This window comes from Microcebus murinus, chromosome 12 (assembly GCF_040939455.1).
Source record: "Microcebus murinus isolate Inina chromosome 12, M.murinus_Inina_mat1.0, whole genome shotgun sequence".
Classification (NCBI taxonomy): Eukaryota; Metazoa; Chordata; class Mammalia; order Primates; family Cheirogaleidae; genus Microcebus; species Microcebus murinus.
Window position 1 is genome coordinate 9,489,550 of NC_134115.1, and position 23,071 is coordinate 9,512,620.

At 46.0% G+C, this 23,071-nt stretch overlaps 1 protein-coding gene across 2 annotated transcripts in view; it reads right to left on the reverse strand.

The window, feature by feature from the left end:
* The window catches only part of BICD2 (BICD cargo adaptor 2), a 54,353-nt gene that overhangs the window by 7,991 nt on the left and 23,291 nt on the right, over positions 1–23,071 (reverse strand). For both annotated transcript variants that reach the window (XM_012747160.3, XM_012747161.2), the window contains exons 2-4: positions 8,423–8,635; positions 2,867–3,019; positions 675–1,130 (exon numbers count right to left, since the gene is read on the reverse strand). In XM_012747160.3, the coding sequence (XP_012602614.1) occupies positions 675–1,130; positions 2,867–3,019; positions 8,423–8,635 (822 nt within the window). The remainder of the gene's footprint in view (positions 1–674; positions 1,131–2,866; positions 3,020–8,422; positions 8,636–23,071) is intronic.

Consider the following 23,071-nt stretch of genomic DNA (forward strand, 5'->3'; position numbering starts at 1 on the left):
CATGTCAGCGGCTGTGGGCCCTTCGGGCATAAACGACCCTGGATAGCTCAGTAACTTCCTACCCCATGTCAGGGTGGGCAGTAAGCCCTGAGAGTTACTTGGCCATGCCGCCAGTGAGGCAGGACAGTGACATGCAGGGTGTGAAGAGAGGAGAATTCACACTGGACTCTCAGAACAGAACACTGCCTATTCACCAGTAATGGTAGTTACTGAGGCAGGCCCTCTACCCACCCCTGCTAGAGGGAGCTGGCAAGAACTCTCAGTGCCCCAGCCCTCTGCTCTGGAGGATGTGGATCTGCCACCTTCCTTCCCCACACCTCGGAGGGCACTAAACCAACCATTTGCTGGATTGATAGCAATCCATCTCCAGAAGATGAGCCCATGCATGACTCTGGGTGCAGGGGTCACATGTGGGGCCAGTGTCTCATCAATTCACCTTGGCACTATGTGGTTAACAGGGGAGCAATGTGGGTACCGTGGTGCCAGGAGCCCACTCCTCTGAGACTCTTTTGTCTGTGTACTGGAGTTTAATTTACCTTAACGATATAGGATTTAAAATCAACATATGTAAGAGACAGTAAATTAACATCAACAAACTGTCAGGTAAGCACTGCTGGGGCTGCATGCAGATCTGGGGTAGGGACGGCACCCCAAGGGCCCTGTTGCCCGCTCACCTGCATCAGCTGCTGCTTCAACTTCTGGATCTCAGAGATGTTGAGCTCGCTGAGTAGGTCAGAGACAAGGCTGGGAGAGGGCGGCGTGAGGCCATCCTTCTTGGGTGTGGAGCTCTTGTTGTCCAGCGGTAGCTTGGCCAGGCTGCCATGCTCAAAGCCATTGACCAGGGCTTCGGCATCATTGTTGGGCTCCGCAGTATCATCACTGAACTTGAGGCCGTCCAGTGAGACGTGCAGGTGGCTGGTGTAGAAGGAGTCGTTGATGCTCATGTAGTGGGACAGCTCCTTCCGCAGGCTGTTCTTCTGCTCCCGCTCTGTCTTCAGTGTCTCTAGAGCCTCCTCCAGCTGCCGCTCCGAAATCTCCTTGAGCCGGATGGCATCCTCCAGCTGGCTGTTGAGGTACTCAGTCTCCTCCTCTAGACGCTTGATCTCATGCTTAAGGCCCTCAAATTCCACCTAGGAAGAGAAGTCAAACACTCCCATGTCAAGGCAATGCGGAGGCTTCTTTCAGGCCTGATAAATGAGGAAAATGCACCCACATGCCACTCCCCTGGCCATGAAGTGCAAGGCAAAGTGCCATCCTGCAAAAGGGCAGCAGCCTAATCAGGCCAAGGCTGCTTCCCTCGCTGAGGGCAGAGGGCACTAGGAGGGTCCCGGGGCATGAGGTGCAAATGCATGGAGGTACTCGGCCAGCCCACCCACCACTGGGACAAGTGTGCATGTGAGGGGAGAGCAATGCAACGTTTGAGGTATGTGGACCCAGTGATGCCATGGCCCTGAGCTGAGACTCTCTGTGTGGAGGTCCACCGAGAACAACACACATCTATGCTGCCAAATTTCTATTAAGTCACTTAAACATATTACCCAGTGCATACTGATTTAAAATTCTATAAAATTACTTAACTAACACTAACGATTAACTAAATATCTTAAAGTACATAAAATGTATAACTCTGATTATGCTATGATCATTACTTCTAACTGTATTTCAAAACAAAGGAAGAAAAATTCACCCTGAGGCAGAACGTGCCAGCCATTAAACCCTTAGCACACATATAACACCCAGACCTGGGAAAAGCAAAATCAAAGTCTTATCTACGTGAAATTGTATTTGCAGGTGGACAAGGAAAGAGCAGATGGCAACTGGCGCTTGAGGTGAGGAAGAGGGGTCAGGGTTTGTGGACAATTCGTAAAAACATTCCTTTCATTCTGTAATACTTGTGCAAAAAATAAGAAACAAATCACTAACACAAAGGGCCGAGGAGATCTCTGTGGGTCTTGGGAGGGAAGGACACCCAGTACTGCATCCAAGGTGTGCTCATGCGAGGTGAATGTGGAGCCCCAGTCTCAGACCACACATGGGGAGGGAGGAATGCCAGAGAGGGAGGGAGGCCAAGGTCTCCCCTGAGCCTTGGTGTCCCCTTTCCTCAGGATGCTGTGGAACAGGCTCTGTTAGTAATGCCAATCATCAAAGAGTATTTATAATGTAGACAATTGCTGTGACTGTTAATAAGCATGAGCCGTCATAGCAGGACCAGAGCTAGGAGCTCTGATCTTGTGGTTTTCTGGGGAGCCCTGCTCCATGCTTGCTTTGGTGTGGGATATAAATACCAAGTTCCCTAACTTTTCTGCTCTGATAGGATTTTGGTGGTAGAGGATTTCTGAGGAAAGCAAGGACAATGTCAATGGCATTTTGGGGGAAGGTTTGAGATTTCCAGAGAGAAAAGGTTCCCATTCCCATACCCTGCAGCGCTGTAGCTCTTGGAGAAGAGGAAGTAAATTTACGCCTTGAGTCGCCCCAAAAGCCTAGGATCACCTAGTCCCTGTGACAGAGGGGACCCTGCTCATCCCATCACAAGCAGAGTCATTGAGAGGTTTCAGAGCTTGTGGTCGGCACCTGAGGTGGGACAGAGTCTGGATATCCAGTCCTGGGGTTTTTTGGTGTAATCTCATCAGCTCTTGGATTTTTTTTCACCTTTTTTGACTAGGACACCTCAGCCTGGCCAACGGCAAACACTGCAGCCAGAGAACGTGTTTCATGGTCTTGGAGGTCCTTGACCCTACCAGCCACAGGCCATACTAAAAGTGGTGGAGCTGGTCCTGCGCCTTGGGTGTGTGGAATGAGCCTTCTTACAGGGAGACAGAAGACAAGACTGTTGAGAGGGCTGTAAGCACACAGGCCCAAGACTCACCTGGTTCTGCCTGAGCACAGATACTTGCTTCTGCAGGCTGATGTTCTCCTCCTCCAGTTCTGAGTAGTCTTGCAGCAGGCGGGCCTCCCGGAATTTGTATTCCTTGATGTCATCGCGCAGGCGGCCACGTTGGATCTCCACGTTCTGGTTGATCTGCCAAGGGAAAAGAAAAAGGTGACTGTGAGGAGCCTCCTTCTCAGTGTGACCCAGGCATGCTGTGGCAGGCCACACAGCCAGGACTCAGGAGCCCAGGCCTGCAGGTGCCAGTGTAGCTGCCTAGAGGGGAGATGTGAGTCCAGAGCAGCATGGCATGTGGGGCACACCAGAGGGGTCTGGAATCAGATCCCCTCAGCCCTTCTCAGCTTTGGAACCCCTATCAAATGACTCGGCCTGCTCTGACCCTCGTTTCTTCACCTGTAAAACAGGGTTAAAAGTAGTTCCTCCTTCCCACCCTGCTGGGGGCACATAAATGGTACAGTGCTATGGCAAACAGCCTGCAGATACTCAAACAGTTAAACATAGAGCATCTACCCTGGGGAAATGACCACAAGTCCACAAAGAAACCTGTACATGAAAGTTCACAGCAGTAGTGTTCACAATGGCCAAAAAGTAGAAGCAGCCTAAGTGTCCATTGTCGAATGAATGGATAAACAAAATGCAGTCTATTCATACAATGGAATATTATTCAGCCATAATAATGAATGACATACTGACACTTGCTATGACATGAACAAGCCTTGCAAGCATTCCTGCTGAGTGAAAGAAGCCAGTCACAAGTAGCCATGCAATGTATGATTCCATTTATATGAAATGCCCAGAATAGGAAAATTCATAGAGACGAAAGTAGGTTAGTGGTTGCCAAGGGCTGGAAAAGGGGGGATGAGGAGTGACTGCTAATGAGGTTTCTTTTTGAAGTAATGAAATATTCTAAAAACACTGGTTGTGAGATGGTACCCACTTATGTGAATATACTAAAAAACCACTGAATTGTACACTTTAAGTGGGTGAGTTGTATAAGATGTTAATAATCTCAATAAACCTGTTACAAGTTAGTTTCTGCATCTAAGTCATCTGTAAGGATCAGAGATGTTACCACGGGAGAGGCTAGTGCAGGGCTGGGACAAACATGAAGCAATCAAGACTGCTGGGAATTCCCAACCTGCTGCCGCCCCAGTGTGCCAGGGACTCGCGCCCCTCAGCCGCAGCCCTAGCGACAGACATTTGGGGTCAGATCATTCTTTGTGGTGGGTGCCACCCTGTATATCATTTTGCTTAGCAGCTCCATGACCTCTGCCCAGCAAATGCAGCCCTGACCCCTACTGTGACAACTGAAAATGTCCTCCTGAGGGCAAAATCATTCCCTAGATAAACTCTCAATTCTCTCTCAGCACTCTGTTCCCTTCTGGTCTCATTCCCACTGCCTGAGCAGCCTCCCTGAATACCTGCAAAGGTGTGGCTCCTAGGCTAACACCATCCCTACTCCAAAGCCCCCTCAGACCCTTGGCTAGAAGCTCTGTCCACTCTCTGGGCCCCACAGCTCCATCCTCTTGCACTGTCCTTTCAGCTTATGCTGGGGGGGGGGCGTGTTTCATAGTCACATTCATGTGTTCATCTAAATGGAACACACTTTATAGACAAGATTCCATGCAAGCACACAGAAAACAGTCATATTGGATGGGTAAAATGAAAAAGGACATAAATAAAAAAGGAAAAAAGGAAAGCAACAGAAAGGGGAAGAGAGTCAAAATATATAGCAAGCACTACTGACAAATGCTATTTAAAATGAAGATTGTATTTAAAATCTACAGCAAATGGACACAGACACAGCCCTCTCTCATTAAGTGACCCAAGAAGGTGACAGAGAGCTGACTCCAGAAGAGGCAGACACACCACGTGGAGAAGGCCCTAATGAAGACCAGGCTGGATGCCTGACAGCACTAGGGTCCCCCCAGAGGCACACAGACTTCTGTTCCCTCGACAGTTCCTGTGCCGTCTGTGTGAGTCCTGCGGGCTCTTCACCAGCCTGGCCCCGGCAAGGGGCACTAGGAGTTTTGTCCTTGTACCATTGCCAGGCCCAGAACACAGAGAAGCACACCCAGGTCAAATGCTGGCCCAGCCACCCACACCACAAGTGAGGGCACCATCTCTGCTGATGCTGTAGAACCCAAACACCTGCACTTTCATTCCCATGTGACTGTGCCTGCACCCCTGCACCACCAGGCGTGGGCAGCCAGGATTGCTGGTCTGCCGCCCGGCACCTCCATCCAGCACACACCCAGTTGCCGAGGGCTCAAACAGGCCCTGACTGGTCACCATGGGTTTAGTTTTCCTTCAAGTAAGCACCTTCTCCCAGTGAGCTTGACGTCAGCTTAAAAGTGTGCAGGGGACAAGCTCTGCTATGTGTGGACAGGCAGCCCACATGGAAGAGGTGGGCACACAGGCTCAGAGCCAACCACCTAAGGTGCCATCCCAGCTCCTCTTCCCGAAGCCTCAAATTACCCATCAGCAAGAAGGGTGTGACAACTGCCTGACTCAAGGGGCCAGCATGCAGGGGGATTGACAGCCTTCTTTCCTTCCCCCTTGCAGTCCCCAACCCCACCCACCCAGGACACTCTCATCTGTGCCCCAGAATGCCTATGGTTCTCTGGGCCTCTGATTCTCCATCTGGGAAACATCCCCACCAAGGCTCTGTCTAGGCCAGTACTCGGAAGGTCACCCAGCTAGGGACCTTGGAGCCCCCAGAAGAATATCAGCAGGACAGAAGCTGGCAGAGCCCGTCTACATGTGGGTCCCATACATAGCACAGAGATCAGAACCTTGGAGCCACTCTACTGCCTGCAAGCTGGGTGACCTCAGGCACATAATAGAACTTCCCAAACCTCTGCTTCCTCATGTGTGACAAGATACCAGCAGGGTCACCAAGAAGACCAGGTCTCAGGCAGTCAAAACTGCCCAATACATGCCAAGCACATTTATTACCATAAAGCTTTAGGAGACCTCATAATGCACTGAGGTGTGGAAGGTGACAGACACCTTCATTAGTCATCACAGTGGAGGAAAAACAGGAAGGGGCTGTCAGGGACAAAGGGGTGGTGGGTCAAAAGGCACACTGCATGACCAAATGCCCTCTTCTACCCATGGGGCAAAAGCCTCATGAGGTAAGGGGGAACAGCCGGGGGCCAGGGAGGAGCTGGGCACAGTGGCTCAGACCAGGAAGCAACAGCTGGGCAGAACAGTAGGCAGCAGAGACAGGAGCCGTGTGAGGCTGAGATGGGCAGCAGGTAACAAAGGTTAGTTCTAGAGACGTGGGTGGTGGAGTCCTAATACCAACCAGGTACACGAGGCCAAGAGCCAATGGTTCCTATGGCTCCACAGCAACCCGGGAAAGGCACACAGGCAAGGGGAGCATGGTGACCCTCAGGAGAAAGAAGAGGGCTGAGGGGTGTGTAGGGAGCGTCAGGATTTCCTCCTGAAGCACAAACAGGAACAGTAGGAATACTCCCTCTCTTCCCGCCTAGATCTGTGGCATCTTGAGTTTGCTGTGCTCATTTCCGGCCACTAGAGTCACCCAGCCCTCTTCTAGCCTCTGCTGCCAGAGACGGCTCTTTGGAAGAGAGAAGGGGTGGAATGTGCCAGGCTGATGGGAGAGCACTGCACTGGCTTTTCAGGAAAAGAAGGGCCAGACAGATGGCAGTCAGGGCAGCAGAGGCTACATCTCTCCCTTGGTGACTACTCCTCCTCCCACCTTGGCCAGAGCGATCCTTGTGGGAGGAAAGATCACACACTGCCACTCTAGGATCTGAAGCTGCCCACCTTTAGTCCAAGCCAAGCTCCTCCCAGGTCCCCAGAGCCTCAGTGACCCCTGACTGCCCCCAAACCAGGGAATGTGACTGCTCTTCACTGCTGCCAGCCCCTGGAGTAGCATCCGTCAGTCCTGGCATGCTGGGCCAACAGCTGCCAGCCCTGCAGGGCCCTGACAGCCCCATATTCTCATGGCCTATGCCCTGCTGACCTCCCTGTAAGAACATCTACGGCAGACAGTGGGGCTCCCATGGCTAGAATTAAGGTCCCATAGATGCTTGAGGATGTAGGGTAAAGGAGTAGCCAGGGACTTTGGAGACTAATGGTTTACAGATGGGGAAACTGAAACCAGGAATGAAGACAATCAGGCCTCAAGACTCAGTGAGGGGCAAAGCCATGAGAACCTAAGGGCTGACCCTCAAGGCCATGGCCAAAACAACCCCAGCGAGGACTGTACCTCATGTGTAGACTTCTACTTCTGGCTCTGGCTGCTGCCCCTCAGGGCTGTACCACCCCTGGCTTAGTGATGGGGCCCCATCCTTCCTCAGAGGACACTGGCCTCTCCCTCACTGCCAGGCCTCTCACTGGCTCCTGGCCTCACCTTTGTTCCCACCGCCTACTCTCTATATAGCCACCAAACCCAAACTGGACCATGTTCCTTCAGGGCCCTGACTGAGACCTGCAGAACTCTACCTTGACACCCATCTCTGCCCTTAGTCACTGTGGACATACCCCCACCCCTGTGCAATAAGGCCTGCTCATGCCATGTCTTCAGGACCTGTACATATCAGTTCCCCTGTGGGGCCCAAGTAAGCACATGAGAGTCAATGAGGAAGGACACTTAGGTACCCGCTCGACCTTCCCTTGGCCTCTAGCTTGGAGCCAATGATGCTCAACCTGTCCACCTGAAGGATGGCACTCCAAGTTTTCCTCCTGCTAGACTTGCCCTGCACAGACTCCCTGCCCCACCACCACCTCTCCAAATCCTGCTCTGGCCACACTGTTTCCCTGGATTGCCCAACCTTCCATGACTCTAGGCCCTGGGCTTCTGAGGCTATGAGCAGCTGATCCTTTGCCCTTTGTCCCTGTCAGGGTCCAAGAACTGAGCTGGTCCCTTTGACTTTGCACTCACAAGCTCATGATCCTACACCACAGTCCATTTCTACATGCAGGGCCTGTGCATAGTCACAGCTGCCCATGGGGACCTGTGGCTCACACCAGCTCTAGTGTAGAGTTGGGGACTACTTGCCTAGCCCCTCCCTTAAAGCATCCTGCTGTATACATGAGGCAAGGGTGAAGCCACTGGGATGACTGGTGGTGGCCCCCACCCCTAATCCTCAGACATACACATCCTACCTCAAGTCCCCATAGAACATTTGGGTTTGCTTCCTTATCCACAGCTGGCACAGTGCAGGTCCTGAGTGACACAGAACATTTCCTAGGCAGGGAGGACTCCAATGTCAAGGATCGTCCCTGTGGATACCAGTCCTGTGCCTGCACAAGGGGATGACCACACCTCTCCCCAGCTGACCACCTCCTTGCTCTAGGCTTACTCATGGGACTTGCTTCACCAACAAGACAGAAGCAACCCAGTTATGGTGGAGCTCACGTGTCTGTCTCTGCCCCTTCCACCACATGGGCTGTGGAGGATGAGACCAGGGGAGCAAGAACAAGACAGACCGCCCGGCTGCAGCCTCCACATGTGCTATGCAGCACCACTGCAGTGACAGACGAGGTCCCTCCTCACCCCCTCACCTCCTTCAGCTCCTGGGCCACCGAGGCGAGGCGCTCATTCTCTGACTGCGTGTTGGTGAGGACATTGCGCAACTGCTTCAGCTCCGTCTGCAGCTCCAACACTTTCCGCACGTAGTACTGCTCCTTGGAGGCCGACTCCTGGATCAGGGTCTCCTCCCGGCTCTCCCCGTCCGCAGCTACCTTCTTGTGGTTTGTGTGTGCCTGTCCGAAGGCCTGCATCAGGAGTTAAGACACTCATGAGATGGGCTTACCAGGGCCACCAAGCAATGGAGACCCAAGCTAACAGCAAGCACAGTGACAAACGTGGTAAGAGCAGGTTGGGAGGGAGCTCCCTCAATGTGGGAAGTGGGTCTGTGGCATGTACTTATGCAAACACACATCAAAGAGCACCTGAGGCTAGCGCACTTTACTGTGTGTGATGGCAGCAATGAGTGTGGGGTCAAGGTGCTGCAGTGGGCACGTGTGACAGCAGCTGGAGGCTAGCAGAGGGGGCATAACTCCCACCTCCTCCCCACTCCAGGTGGTGAAATGAAGGCTCAGGTAGGTGTACAAGCTACCACATGTAAGTGGCAGAGGGAGTCTGCCATCCTGCTGCTTGATGCCAGCCCATCCTTCACTGTTCTGGGAGAAATCTGGGCTGGGTGGTCAGAGCCCAGGCCTGACGAAGGCAGCGATGGTAAGAGTCAGCCAGAGAGGCCAGCAAGGTGTGCCACCCTCTGTCCAGCCGGTGCCTGGGCCCAGAGGGAACACACGAGCATGTTCCAGATAGACAGATGAGAAGCAAGGGCCTTGGGCTGCATGTGGCAATGGGATACAAGACCCTGGGGCTCAGGGACATCTTACGGGTGAAAGCAACATTAAAAAAAGGGGGGTGCTGGCCTAGTCCAGGATGCCTGCCTGCCCCCACACCCGAGGGTCAGCAGCTATGCCACATTCTTTCTCTGGACCCAGGCCAGCCTGGCTTCCCATCGTATGCTCCTGGCAAGAAGCCAGTCCCTCAGCAGATGCCGTCCCCTCCCCTCCCATCCCATAGCCCACCACCCCACGTAGCCAATACGGCAGGATGGGGCTCTTAGGGGCCTGCAGTGTGTGTCACCTCCAATGGCCCCCTTCCCACTGGCTACCCCACAGCAGAACTCTCAGGGGGGACCTATCTCTTTAGAGGACTCCTGGCTCATGGCAGGAAACAAGATCAAGAGAGGGGCTACTGAAGAGCAAGAAAAAGGATGTTTTTTTTTTTTTTCTTAAGACAGAAAAAGGAACATTTTCACTCATTTCACTACTTAATATTAAATCTGGGAATTCAGTACAAGAAAACATTGGGGAAATGTGCAAAGCCACATATGTTACTGAGGACAGTTTCTAATATTAATAAATCAAAACATAGCAAGTAACTCATTTCCCTCCTAACAGGACTGAAAGAGAAACCAGGATCTGGTCGAGTAAAGGGATCCGGGCCAAGAGGGGAACCAAGGGGAAGACAGTCTGACCTTACAGCACTGCGACGACCACACACAGATTTGCCTGGAAGAGACATGTGTGCTGACACATGTGCAATAGCATGTGTGGTAACATGTGCAGTGACACATGTGTTGTGGTACCTGTTCAGTGACATGCATTCTGTGGCACGTGGCGACAAGTGCTATAACGTGCATGCTTTATGGTGTTGTGGGGAAGTCCCCTAAATAAGGCCAACAGGATGACACGGCCCAGCAGGAAGACCAATACTGACACTGGGACCACATGCAGGGACTTGGGACCCATGCCAAGGCCTGCATCACCCACGCTCCCTCCCTAGGAGGCCAGGTCTTCCTCATCTGTCCCACATCCACTGACACAGAGCCCACTCTGTTGGGTACTCCAAAGAAACTCTGACACCAGTTTCTTTTCAAGAGAAATCAACTCAGCTCTGTGATTTCTGTTCTGTTCTCCATTCTGGTCGCAGAGAAAGACCAAATCACACGTTGCTACATCTACACAGTACCTATCCCATCCTGGCCAACCACCCGAGACCACAAGGGAGGCCAGACACAGAGCTGGCCCCAATCCAGGGCTCCCTGCCTGAGTGGCAGCCAGGCCCCAAGTCCCTCATTGGGTAATGGAGGCTGTAGGCTGCAGGCCAATGCAGTGCCAGACCAGCTAGGCCTTCTGATGCATGTGGCTGCTCAGAATAAGTCCATGAACCTGGAGTTGGGGACACAGACATTGTCTCAGTGTCTTTCGTATGGTGCGACAGCTAAATGCTATGACACATCATTCAAGTCCAGGCCTCCCAGCCTGGGCCCTGAATCTTTTTATCCACCAACACTCCCAGCTTACAGCCCACAAACAGCTTGGGTGGCTTTTCAAAAACATGAAATTGAGATTTCTACCTCCAGCATGAAAAATGAAAAAAAAAAAAAAAAAAAACCCACCTTTGAAAATTAAAGACTATGAATAAGTAATAAGCAGTTTTCAAGTTATGGGTGCCAGGTGGTGAGAGACAGGATGAGGGAGCTACATGAACGCTCTCACCCCCTGAAAGAACTTCCTGGACACAGCACAGAAAGGGAGACTGAGGCAGGGCCTGGCAGAACCCGTCAAGGAAAAGGGACCGAAAGATGGCAGCAAGGCAGCAAAGACGGGCAGAACTGCAGACAGAGGGACAGAGTCTTCACTAAGGACCAGTCAGTATGGGGTGAGGAAACCACCAAGGTGGGGAAAGACCCACCCAGAGAGATGGAGGGAACAATCCCCACTATTCACGCAAGCTAAAATCAGTACCTGTTCCTCACAGCCAGAGGAGAGCCCTCCTGGTTCACAGGCAGCAGGTGGAACACTCCCAGGGTCTGACAAAATTAGACTGGATTAAATGCTGCTCTGATCCACAGAGCAAAGCTTAAACACAAAACCTGAAAAGATCAATCTGTTTCCAAGTCACTTAATTACATTCCAAGACAAAGCTCATGCAGGCATACAAAAACATCCATCTCTCAACAGGTGAGATCCATAGTCCGGCATCCAATTACCAATCACTGAGCAGGCAAAGGAAAAGGGGGGGCTGGAGGAGGGGAGATCCAAGATGAGGCGTAAAACATCAATCAACAGCACTCAGACCTGACCCGGGCACAGGGCAGTAGACAGGGCCGTGAAAGCAGGTAGCAGAACTGAATCTCACAAGTTTGGGACCAGAGGTTAGACTGAATACACTAAGCAGGGAAAAGGAAATACAAAAAGATCCAAATCGAACTTCTAAAGATGAAAAGTACCCTCAATGGGATTAACAACAGATACACAATGCAGAAGAAAAGATTAGTCAACGTAAAAACACAGTAAATTACCCAAAATGAAAACAAAAAAGTCTACAAACAAATGAACAAACAAAAAAACTGAATGGAGCATCAGTTAAGTGTGAACAATTTCAAGGAGCCTAGTACATGGGTAACTAGAATCCCCAAAGGAGAGAAAGAGAGGGGAATAGAAACAATATCTGAGGAAATAATGGTTATAAATCTTCCAAATTTGATGAAAACTATAAACCCACAAATACTACCAGCTTATCAACCCCAACCATAAGAAATATGAAGAAAATTACTCTAAGGCCTAACATAAAATTGTTTTTTTTTTAATTTTTTTTATTTTTACGTATTATGGGGGTATAAGTATTAAAGTTACATATATTGCCCATGCCCCCCTCCCCCCCATAAAATTGTTTAAAACCAATGATATGGAGAAAAATTAAAATCAGCCAGAGAAAAAAGGATACATGACTTGTAGAAAAAGAGAAAAGATAAGAATGACAGCAGATTTCTCTGATAAGCCAAGACAGAGTGGGGCAACATCTTAAAAACAACTGTTAACAAAAACAAAATAAAACCTGTTAACTAGAATGCTCTACCCGGTGAAAACTGTTCTCAAATAAGGGTGAAATAAAGACTTCAGACATATAAAAGATGAAAGAATTTATTAACAGCAGATCTGTGTTTTAAATAAAGATATTTTAATTAAAATCTTTCAGGTAGAAGAAAAATGATACCACATGTAAATCTAGATCTACAAGGAAGAAATGGCAACTATATGGGCAAATATAAAAGACTTTTCTTATTTATTTAAGTCTCTTTAAAAGATAATTAACTTGAGAGTCAATGCAACCCCTATCAAAATTCCAAACGCCTTTTTTGCAGAAATGCAAAAGCCAATTTGCAAAGTCATATGGAATTGCAAAGGGCTGAGAATAGCTAAAATAATATTGAGAAAGAATAACAAAGTGAGAGGACTCACAATTTCTAATTTCAAAACTTAACACAAAGCTACAGTGACCAACAATGTGGTACTGATATAAGGATAGACATAGAGACTGATGGAACAGAATAGAGACCAAAAATAAACCCATTTATATATATATATATATATTTTTTTTCAATTGATTTTTGATGAAGGTACAAAAATAATTCTATTATAAAAGAATAGTTTTTCACCAAATGATACTGGGACAAGTAGATATCCACATGCAAAATAATGAAATTGAACTCCTATCTTACACCATATACAAAAATTAACTCATAATGGATCAGAGACCTAAATATAAGAGTTAAGGCTATAGAACTCTCAGAAGAAAACATAGGGATTAATCTTCATGACCTTGAATTTGGCAATGGATTCTTAGATAAGACAGCAAGAGCATGACCACCAACCAACAAAAAAATAGATAAATTAGACTTCATCAAAATTTAAAACTTCATATATCAAAGGACATTATCAAGTGAAAATACAACCTATACAATAGGAGAATTTTTCAGACCATACATCTAATAAGAGTATAGTATCCAGAACATATAAATAACTCTTACAACTCAATAATAAAAAGATAAACAACCCAATTTAAAAATGAACAAAGGACTTGAATAGACATCTCTCCAAAGAAGACATACAAATGGTCAACAAGCACAAAAAAAAGATGCTCAACATCATTAGCCATTAGGAAAATGCAATTAAAATCACAATGAGATGGCACTTCACATCCACTAGGATAGCTATAATTTAAAAAATGGAAAATAAGTGTTGGCAAGGATATGGAAAACCAAGAATCCTCATATACTGCTGCTGGGAGTGTAAAATAACACAGTTATTGTTAAAAAAAATAGTATGGCAGATCCTCAAATGGTGAAACATAGAATTATATTAATATGACCCTGCAATCCCACTCCTAGGTATAAATGCAAGAGAAATGAAAACATACATCCACACAAAAACTTGTACACAAATGTTCACAGCAGCATTCCTCATAATAGCCCCAAAGTATAAAAACCCAAATGTTCACCAACTGATGAATGGGTAAATAAAAGGTCATCCACTCAAAGGAGTATTACTTGGCAATAAAAAGAAATGAATTACTGATACATAGCAAAACACAGAGTAACCTTGAAAACATTATGCTAAATGAAAAAAGGCAGTCGCAAAGGACCACATACCGTATGATTCCATTTACATGAGGTGTCCAGAACAGGCAAATCTATGGAGACAGAAAATAAATTGGTGGTTGCCAGGGGCTGGGGGTAGAGTTGGGAGGGGGTAACAACTAGGGGTGTGGGGTATCTTTATAGGCTAATAAAAATGTTCTAAAATTGTTGTGGTGATAGATGTACAACTCTGTGAAAAAACTAAATGCTACTGAATTGTGTATTTTAAATTGGTAAATTACATGCTAAGTATATTATATAAATAAATAAAGCTGTTAAAAGTTGTTACAATAGTTAAAAGGATGGAAAATGATAAATCATGCTAATGCTAATCAAGAGAAAGCTAGGCTGGCTCTATTAATATCAGATAAAGTAGATTTCACAGCAAAGAATATTATCAGGGATAAAGAAGGTCTTTTCAGTATAATGAGGGATCAATTCACAAAGAGAATATAATCCTAAATGTTTATGTACCAAATAACAAAGCTTTAAAATACATGAAACAAAATCTGATAGAACTGCAAGGAGAAACAGACAAATCCAAAATTATAGTTAGGGAATTTGATAAACCATCTTTCAATAATTGACAGACTAAGTAGACAGAAAATCAGTAAGGATATAAAAGATACGAGTAATACTATTAACTAACTTGACCTAATTGGCATTTATAGAACCCTCCAGCCCAACAACAATGGCATACAATATTCTTTCCAGGTATACATGGAACAATCACCCAGATAGATCAGGTTCTGGGTCATTACACAGGTCTCAAATTTAAAAGGATTTAGGTCATACAAAGTATGTTCTCTGACTACAATGGAATTAAATAAGAATTAACAAAAAGATCTCTGGAAAATCCACAAGTATTTGGCAACTAAATAACACTTTTAAGTAGCCTATATGTCAAAGAAGAAGTCAAAAGGGAAACTAGAAAGTATTTTTGACTGAATGAAAATGAAATGTATGTAAGAATTTATGGCACGTCAATAAGCAAGTACTTAGGAGGATATTTATTGCACCAAATGCCTATTTTAGTTAAAAAGAGCAGTCTAACCAATAACCTCAGTTTCCATCTTAAAAAACAGACCAGGTACTATAGATAGGCCCAGGATGGTGTTTGACAACAGAGTGTTGCTCAGAAGAGTTCAGCTAGCTCAGTTAGAATTGTCTCCCTTTTCACACGTGCTTATATATTCATTCATTTAGTTGCTCAATAAACATTTCATAGTATCAATAGTGAACTAGGAGATAGCCTGCCACTCCTTGCCTAAAACCCCATGACCTTTCATACTCTGGTGCAGGAGTGTAACTGGTACCACCACTCAGGAAAATAGTATCTACTAAAGCTAAACACGCACCTTCCTGTTCTAGGTCTTGGCACTTTCACTCCTAGGCATATACTGAGCAGGACACTTACATGAATGCATGAAAAGACACATTTATAGAAGCATTATTTACAAAAACCAAACCAGAGTCCCCAAGTATCTATCATCAGGAAAAGGATAAATAAATTGTGATATATTCACACAATAGAATACTATACAGAAATGAAACATGCATAAACTTTTATCATATAGACAACAGAGATGAATCGCACATAATGCTGAGTGAAAGAAGCCAGACACAAAAAGAGAATATACATTGTGTGATTCCACATACAAATAAAGTTCCAAGGGTAACTGAAGCTAATCTATGCTGTTAGAAGTCAGGATAGTGGTGACCCTTGGAATGAGGGAGAGCTAGTACCTGGAAAGGCACTTGAGGATGGATTTTGGGGCTGTGATATCCTGATTTTTTATCTGGGTGGTTGTTATAGGGGTGGTTAGCCTGTAAAAATTCACATTTATGATTTATGCTCTATATGCTTTTCCTCAATAAAAAGTTAAGAAACAAAAACCTAGAAAAAGAGTAAATGAAACCCAAAGTAAGAAAAAAGGAAATAATGAGCATAGTGGGAATCAATGAAATAAGAAAAAGTATAGACAAGACCTTATGAAACCAAATGCAAGCTCTTTGAAAAGATCAAATTGATAAACCTCTAACCACATTAATCAGGGGGTAAAAAACCAGAAGACACAAATTACCATTATCAGGAATAACAGGTGAGAACACTATAAATATAGATATTAACACTATACAGATACTAAAAGAATAATAAGGGAATGTCATGAATAGCTTTATGCCAATAAATTTGACAACTTAGATGAAATGGATAAATACCTTGAAAGACACAAACTATCAAAGCCCACTCAAAAAGAAATAGGCCGGGCGTGGTGGCTCACCCCTGTAATCCTAGCACTCTGGCAGGCCAAGGTGGGCAGATCATTTGAGCTCAGGAGTTTGAGACCAGCCTGAGGAAGAGCAAGACCCTGTCTCTACTAAAAAAAAAAATAGAAAGAAATTAGCTGGACATCTTAAAAAATATATATATATATTTATATATAATAATATATAAATAATATTATAATAATATATAAATAATAATTACATATATTTCTATATATATGTAAATAAATCAGCCAGGCTTGGTGGTGGCGCATGCCTGTAGTCCCAGCTACCCACAAAACTGAGACAGGAGAATCGCTTGAGCCCAGAAGTTTGAGGTTGCTGTGAGCTAGGCTGACGCCATGGTACTCTAGCCCAGGCAACAGAGTGAGACTCTGTCTCAAAAACAAAAACAAAAACAAACAGATATCTTGAAAAGTCCTATATCTATTGAAGCAATTATGGGTCCAGGTAGTTTAAACTGATGAATAGATGAAACATTTAAAAAAAGAAATAAGTCCAATTCTACACAAACTCTTCCAGAAAGCTGAAAAGGAAGAAATACTTTCCACTAATTTTATGAGCCCTGCATTACCCTGTAACCAAAATCAAAGGCAGTACAAAAAAAAAAAATAAACTATAAACCAATACCCCTCATGAACATGGATGCAAAAAATATCTTTGTAAAATTTTGTCAAACAGAATCTACCAATTTATAAAAACAATCAGGCATCGTGGTAACATGGAACTTACTCAAAGAATATAGGGTTAACTAACATTAGAAAAAAATCAATGTAATTCAGTATATTAACAAACAAGAGAAACCATATTATCATGTTAAAAGATTCAGGAAAATGATCTTACAAAATTCAACATCCACCCCTGATACATATTCTTAGCAAAACACAAAGGAACTTCCTCAACTTGATAAAGGGCATTTTCCAAAAACCTCACAGCTAACATTACTTAACGGTGAAGAATGGAATCTAATCACGTCACTTCTGCATTGTACTTGAATTTCCAGCCTGCAGTGCAATGAAGCAAAACAAAAACAAAACAAAGGCATCCAATTTGAAAGGAAGAAGTAAAAATTTCTTTTCATAAACTACATGACAGCCTACGCAGAAAATCTGAAGGAATTTACAAAAAAGCTACTAGAACTAATGAGTGAATTTAGTTAGGTCACAAGATACAAGATCAATATATAAAAGTCAAATTTATTTCAGAAAGTGTAATTTTAAACAAATGCTATTTATAATAGCATCAAAAATATTAAATGCTTTAATGCTTAAATTTGACAGAATAGGCACAAGACCTACACACTAAAACTCACAAAATATTGCTGAGAGAAATTAACCAACAAAACAAAGGGAGAGCTACACTTTGTTCATGGGCCTAAATACTGTTAAAACATCAGTTCTCCACAGATTATTCTATCAATTCATCACAATGTCAAATCAAAATCTCAGATTTTCTGTAGAAACTGACCAGCTGTTTCTAAAATTCATATAGAAATTCAAAAAATCTAGAATAACCAAAGTTTTGAAAAAGAAAAAGTTAGGAGGACTGACCCTACCTGATTTCAATACTTATTATACACCTACAGTAATCAAGAGATATAGGTATTGGCATAAAGGTAGAGAAACAGATCTACTGAAAGAATAGAGAATCCAGAAATAAATTCACGAGAATGGTCAACTGATTTGACAAAGCAATTTGGTGGCAAAAGGATAATCTTTTAGCAAATGATAATTGAATAAAATGAATGTTCATATTAGAAAAATGAATTTCAAGCTATACTTCATGCCATATATGAAAATTAATTCAAAATGGACCACAGGCTGAAATATTAAAAGTATAAAATTTCCAGAAGAAAACATAGGAGAAAAAGTTTGTGAACTTGGACAAGATCTGTAAATCAGAAAATTGGCCTTTGAAATTAAGGACATATGCTATTTGAAATATATGTTAAAAGAGAATGAAAAGACAAGTCATAAAATGAGACAGAAACTTAGCAAATCATATATCTGATAAACTACTTGTTTCCAGAATATCTAAAGAACTCTCAAAACACAATAATAAGAAAACAACCCAGTAAAAAATGGGCAAAAGAACTGAACGGATACGTCACTGAGAAGATATATGTAAGGGAAAGAATCACATTAAAAGATGCTTAAAATCATTAGTCACTAGGAAAATGCAAATTACAATTACAATGAGATACTAGTACATATTTGTTAGAGTGTTTAAAATCAAAATGATTGATCCTACCAAGTGTTGGCACAGGTGTGGAGCAACCGAAACTCTTATATGATGCTGATGGGGAAGGTGAAACAGTACAATAACTTTAGAAAAGAATTTGGCAGATTCTTAAATTAAAACGTTAAGTATATACCTAATGCACAGCATAGTCAACCACTCCTAGGTACTTATCCAAGAGAAATAAAACCATGTGTCCATACAAAGACCTGCACAGGAATGTGTATATTTGTAATAGGGAAAACAAACCCAACTGGAAACTGAATAACCATCAGGAAAAAGGATTTTTTAAAAAGTGTGCTGCATCCCTATGATGGAATACTTCTCAGTAAGCAAAGGAATCAACTATTGATACACAATGTTAACAGATACATCTCAAAATCATCTAATAGAAAGCCAGACCAAAAAGCAATACATACTGTATAAGTCCATTTATGTAAAACTATACAATGAAACTAAATCTATACTGTGTTCCCCTGAGGGTGGAGGAATGGGGAGGGATTAAAAATAGAAACGAGGGCCAAGCGTGGTGGCTCACACCTGTAATCCTAGCACTCTGGGAGGCTGAGGCAGGAAGATCATTTGAGCTCAGGAGTTCGAGACCAACCTGAGCAAGAGTGAGACCCTGTCTCTACTAAAAAAAAATAGAAAGAAATTAACTGGACAACTAAAAAAAAATATATATATATATATATATGTGTGTGTGTGTGTGTATATATATATATATTAGCTGGGCATGGTGTCACATGCCTGTAGTTCCAGCTACTCGGGAGGCTGAGGAAGGAGGATCGCTTGAGCCCAGGAGTTTGAGGTTGCTGTGAGCTAGGCTGATGCCACAGCACTCTAGCTGGGGCAACAGAGAGAGACTCTGTCTCAAAAAAAAAAAAATGAGGACACATGTGAGGTGAGGGACATGTCCCTTATCTTGGTTACACTGAGGGTCTTGTGAGCATATACTTATATGAAAACTTACACTGAATAAATATATATAGTTTACTATAAAGCTGTTTAAAAAAATAACGCAAATGTTTCTGAAGCATCATACCCCTAAACCTGGAAAGTATAAACCTACCAGACAGAGAGTCAATTCCTGTGGCTGCTGTCTCCATGTTATAGGCCAGGAGGCGGAGGGTCAGAGAGGTGAGACAGTGCCCTGGTCACTCAGACCATCTGCCTGAACTTCTGACCAAAACGCCCTCAACGCCACCTCACACAATCCTATGCAGCTTTTCAAGTCCATTCCAAAACTTGCCTACCACTAGGATACCTGGAATCACTCCCACAGGCCATTTGTCTCCTCTAGTCCCCTCCTGAGAAAGCACTCAAAGAAGTGGTGTTTATCATCTGACATGGGGGTCACCAGCTGTGGGCTTGTTGTCCTTGCAGCTTCCCCTGCCTCACTATGCACCTCCAGGCCAGTGCCCTAAGGAGTGCGAGCCCTGCCTGCCCACAGGAGGGCTCTCTGCCCACCTTGCCATCAAGATCCAGCCTGGGAAAGGGACCCCAGATGTGATCTCTATCCCATACCTGCCCATAAACTTCCCTGGCTGCTCTAGGGAAGAAAAGGGACAGGGAGGAGGAAGGCCTGAGCTCCCATGCTCCTGGACCACAGGACTATGCTCACCTGGGCTTGGGGGGGGGGGGGAGGCAGTGGCTTGGTGATGTCCCCCAAGGGCCGTCCTGGCTATGGTGGATTCTGTGCTTGATATAGGCTCCAGGCCCACACCCTGCCCACTGCTCTGAAGCTGCCTCGGCCAGGCAAGATCCAACATGGCTGGGTGAGCCCAAGGATGAGGTCACAACCAGCCAGGTGCCTAGGGGAAGGATGCTGGCCTGTTTGCTGGCCTAAGTTATTCTGTCCCCAGGAATACTGGCTTCAAGTTCAGCCACACTAATATGGACATGGCACAATCATCTGTGCCTATGGGGAGCCAGATGTGGCTGGGAAGGCTAGGTTCTCCCTCAGTGGCATGGCCTCAGGACAGGCTGAACAGGAGGCTGCGTCTGTCAAATGTAGGGGAGCAGGGGCTCCAGGCCAGGAGGGAGAAATGGCTCAGGGGCAGGATTTCAAAATCAAACCTGGTGGGAAGCGTGGCCTCAGCTGAGGGAACAGTGTGAGCAATGGGGAATTTGAAGAGAACGAAGAGGATTTGGGCAGGAAGGGTTGCTACAATCAGACCCCACCCCACATCAAACAGAGCATGAAAGGAGGAGTCGGAGGAGGGTGGGGGCAGAGGTGGGGAGGCCTGATGGGCTATGAATGAAGCAGCAACTGACCTCTGCAAGCACCTCAATTCTGTGACCTCGCCGTCCACACTCGTGGAGCAGGGCAGAAACAGTGATGGCCTGCTAGTCATTAGCACACAGCAAACTGAATCTGGACTCACTGCAATCCTTGATTACTCAGGCCCTGAGTCTCACTTTAAGACCCCATGGGACAGGAGCCCAGAAGGGATGGGAGGCAGTAAGTCCTTGTTAGGGTGGTCCAGCCTTTGGGCAGCCCCTCCTCACTTGCCCTAAAGAGTTGGTTGAATCACCCATGTATCAGCCAAGTGACTTCATCCCTAAATGACAGCAGCACCCATGACCTGTGGGACCAATCATGTGACTGCAGCTGCCTTCAATCAAGGACACCCTGTATGCTAGACTGTTCTAGCCACTCCATAAGGAGGACTCTGCACAAGCTATCACTTTGCACACAGAGAAACTGAGGCACAAAAAGAGTTCAGTGCCTTGCAAGGCAGCACAGTCTGGCCACAGTGTGGAATGATGTAGTGCCCAGGACAAGGCCTTGGGATGAAAGATAGGATGGCAAGGGTCCCATCTAAGAGATGAGCTCAGTGACTTCACCCCCAGGATATGGACAGTTAGGGCAGGCCAGGCCTTGGGCACACCTGCGAGCATGAGCCCATTCCCACCACCACGTCTCAGGGAAGTGCAGCCAACAAGCCCTGCTGCCTCAGTTGGTCCACCTCTGAAATAAGCTGTGACAGCACAGCTGGGTGACTGTGGCGGGCACAAATCATGATGTATCTCTATTTCCTCATAACCTGGGTTAATAACACCACCAACCTGAGGTCATTGCTGTAAGGATTTAGTGAGTTAACAGAATTCACTTTCCAGAACCTGTGTGGCCACCCACCCAGCCCCCAACAACAGGAGCCTTAAATTATAAATTCAGAGAGTCACTCCCTGCTATCCTCTCTAGGGCACCCACTGCCTTCTGGATCCCCAACAGAGAGCACCTCCTCCAGAGTCAGCATATCCACAATTGTCACTGGTCCAGCATCAACATGATGGACCCCAGGGTAGACATGGTGCACAGGAAGCTGGGTAGCTCTAGAACGATCCCACACTGGACATTCAGGACCCTATCACCCCGAAGAGAGGGTGAGATACAGAAACAAGCGGGCCAATGAAGTAGAGGAAAAGATTACAACCAACAATGGTCTTCCTGGGTTTAAAAGCAGGGTCTTTCTGGCTTTGAGACTCTAATGCCAAGATGCCTCCTGCAGTTTGATTTCAGGACACTACTGACTGACTATCTGACGGTTGTGTCCCAAAATAAGTTTATTTGCCAAACCAGGTTGTGGGCCAGATGTAGTCCATGTGGCAGCAGTTCTTATCCTCTCATGACACAGGCACCAGCAAAGCTTCCTGTTATCACCTGGGTACCCCCACTACCCTGGAACAACTCTTCAAGTGCTACTTTCTATGGTTCATTATAGAAAATCTATAAGTATATGCTGGAATGGCTGCCTTCCTGACCTATGCCTGGTGCAGAGGAGGAAATGGTAGCAGCTAATCAGAGCCTGGGAGGAGGGTGAGGTGCTCCAGTTAGAAGGAACAGTGTGAGCAAAGCACATAGGCAAGACAAGGTGAGGTGAGAAGAAGACTTAGTTTCTCATATCAGGACCTCCAAACTCCTAGACAAGAATCCCTTCTCCGCCCTCCCTCAGTCACACAGACACCCCCCCCAGCCTTCCTAGAGATACCCACTGTGCAGGAGGCACCTGCTGCCCTGAGCACTTCACAGTGTCAAAACAGAAAAGCCAACAGGTATGTGCACATCTGGAGCCACCTGGGCCCAAATCCTGGCTCTGCCACTGGCCAGCTATGACTCCAGGCGAGGCCTTCCTATGCCCTACATGTGCTAAGGCAGCGTGGGCACCAGGTCAAAGTCACCTACTGCCAGCCCATTTATGAGGACTGACAGGGTTTGAAGAGTGGCCCCAGGCCAGTGCCTGCCCCCTCCACCTGCTAATCAGTTGGTCAGTCCCTGCTGCCACTGCCACCTCCACCCCATCGCCCCCATGCCCAAGGGGCAGCTCACTCTCCATTCACACATAGGACACACATAGGAGATATCCCTGCTCTGGAGTCAGCCAGTGGGGCTACCTAGCTCTGTTACAACTGCCTAATGAAATAAGTTTATTCACCTACAAAGGAAAGTTGCCCCACCCACCTCTCCCCTCTCAAGAGAGCCATGTGGCTGGCCATGAGTCAGCTCTTGGAAGCTGACCCTTCAGTTTCTGGACAAACTGATGTAGGGCCTGGAAACAGGTCTGCATTGAAGAACTGAGAACTGAGAACCCCCTCACCCCAGACATTCCACTGGGCCTGGCTCCATGGAGAAGGCCTACACTAGCAGGGCGGGGCACCAGGCCTCCAGGCAGGGCAGTCCCCG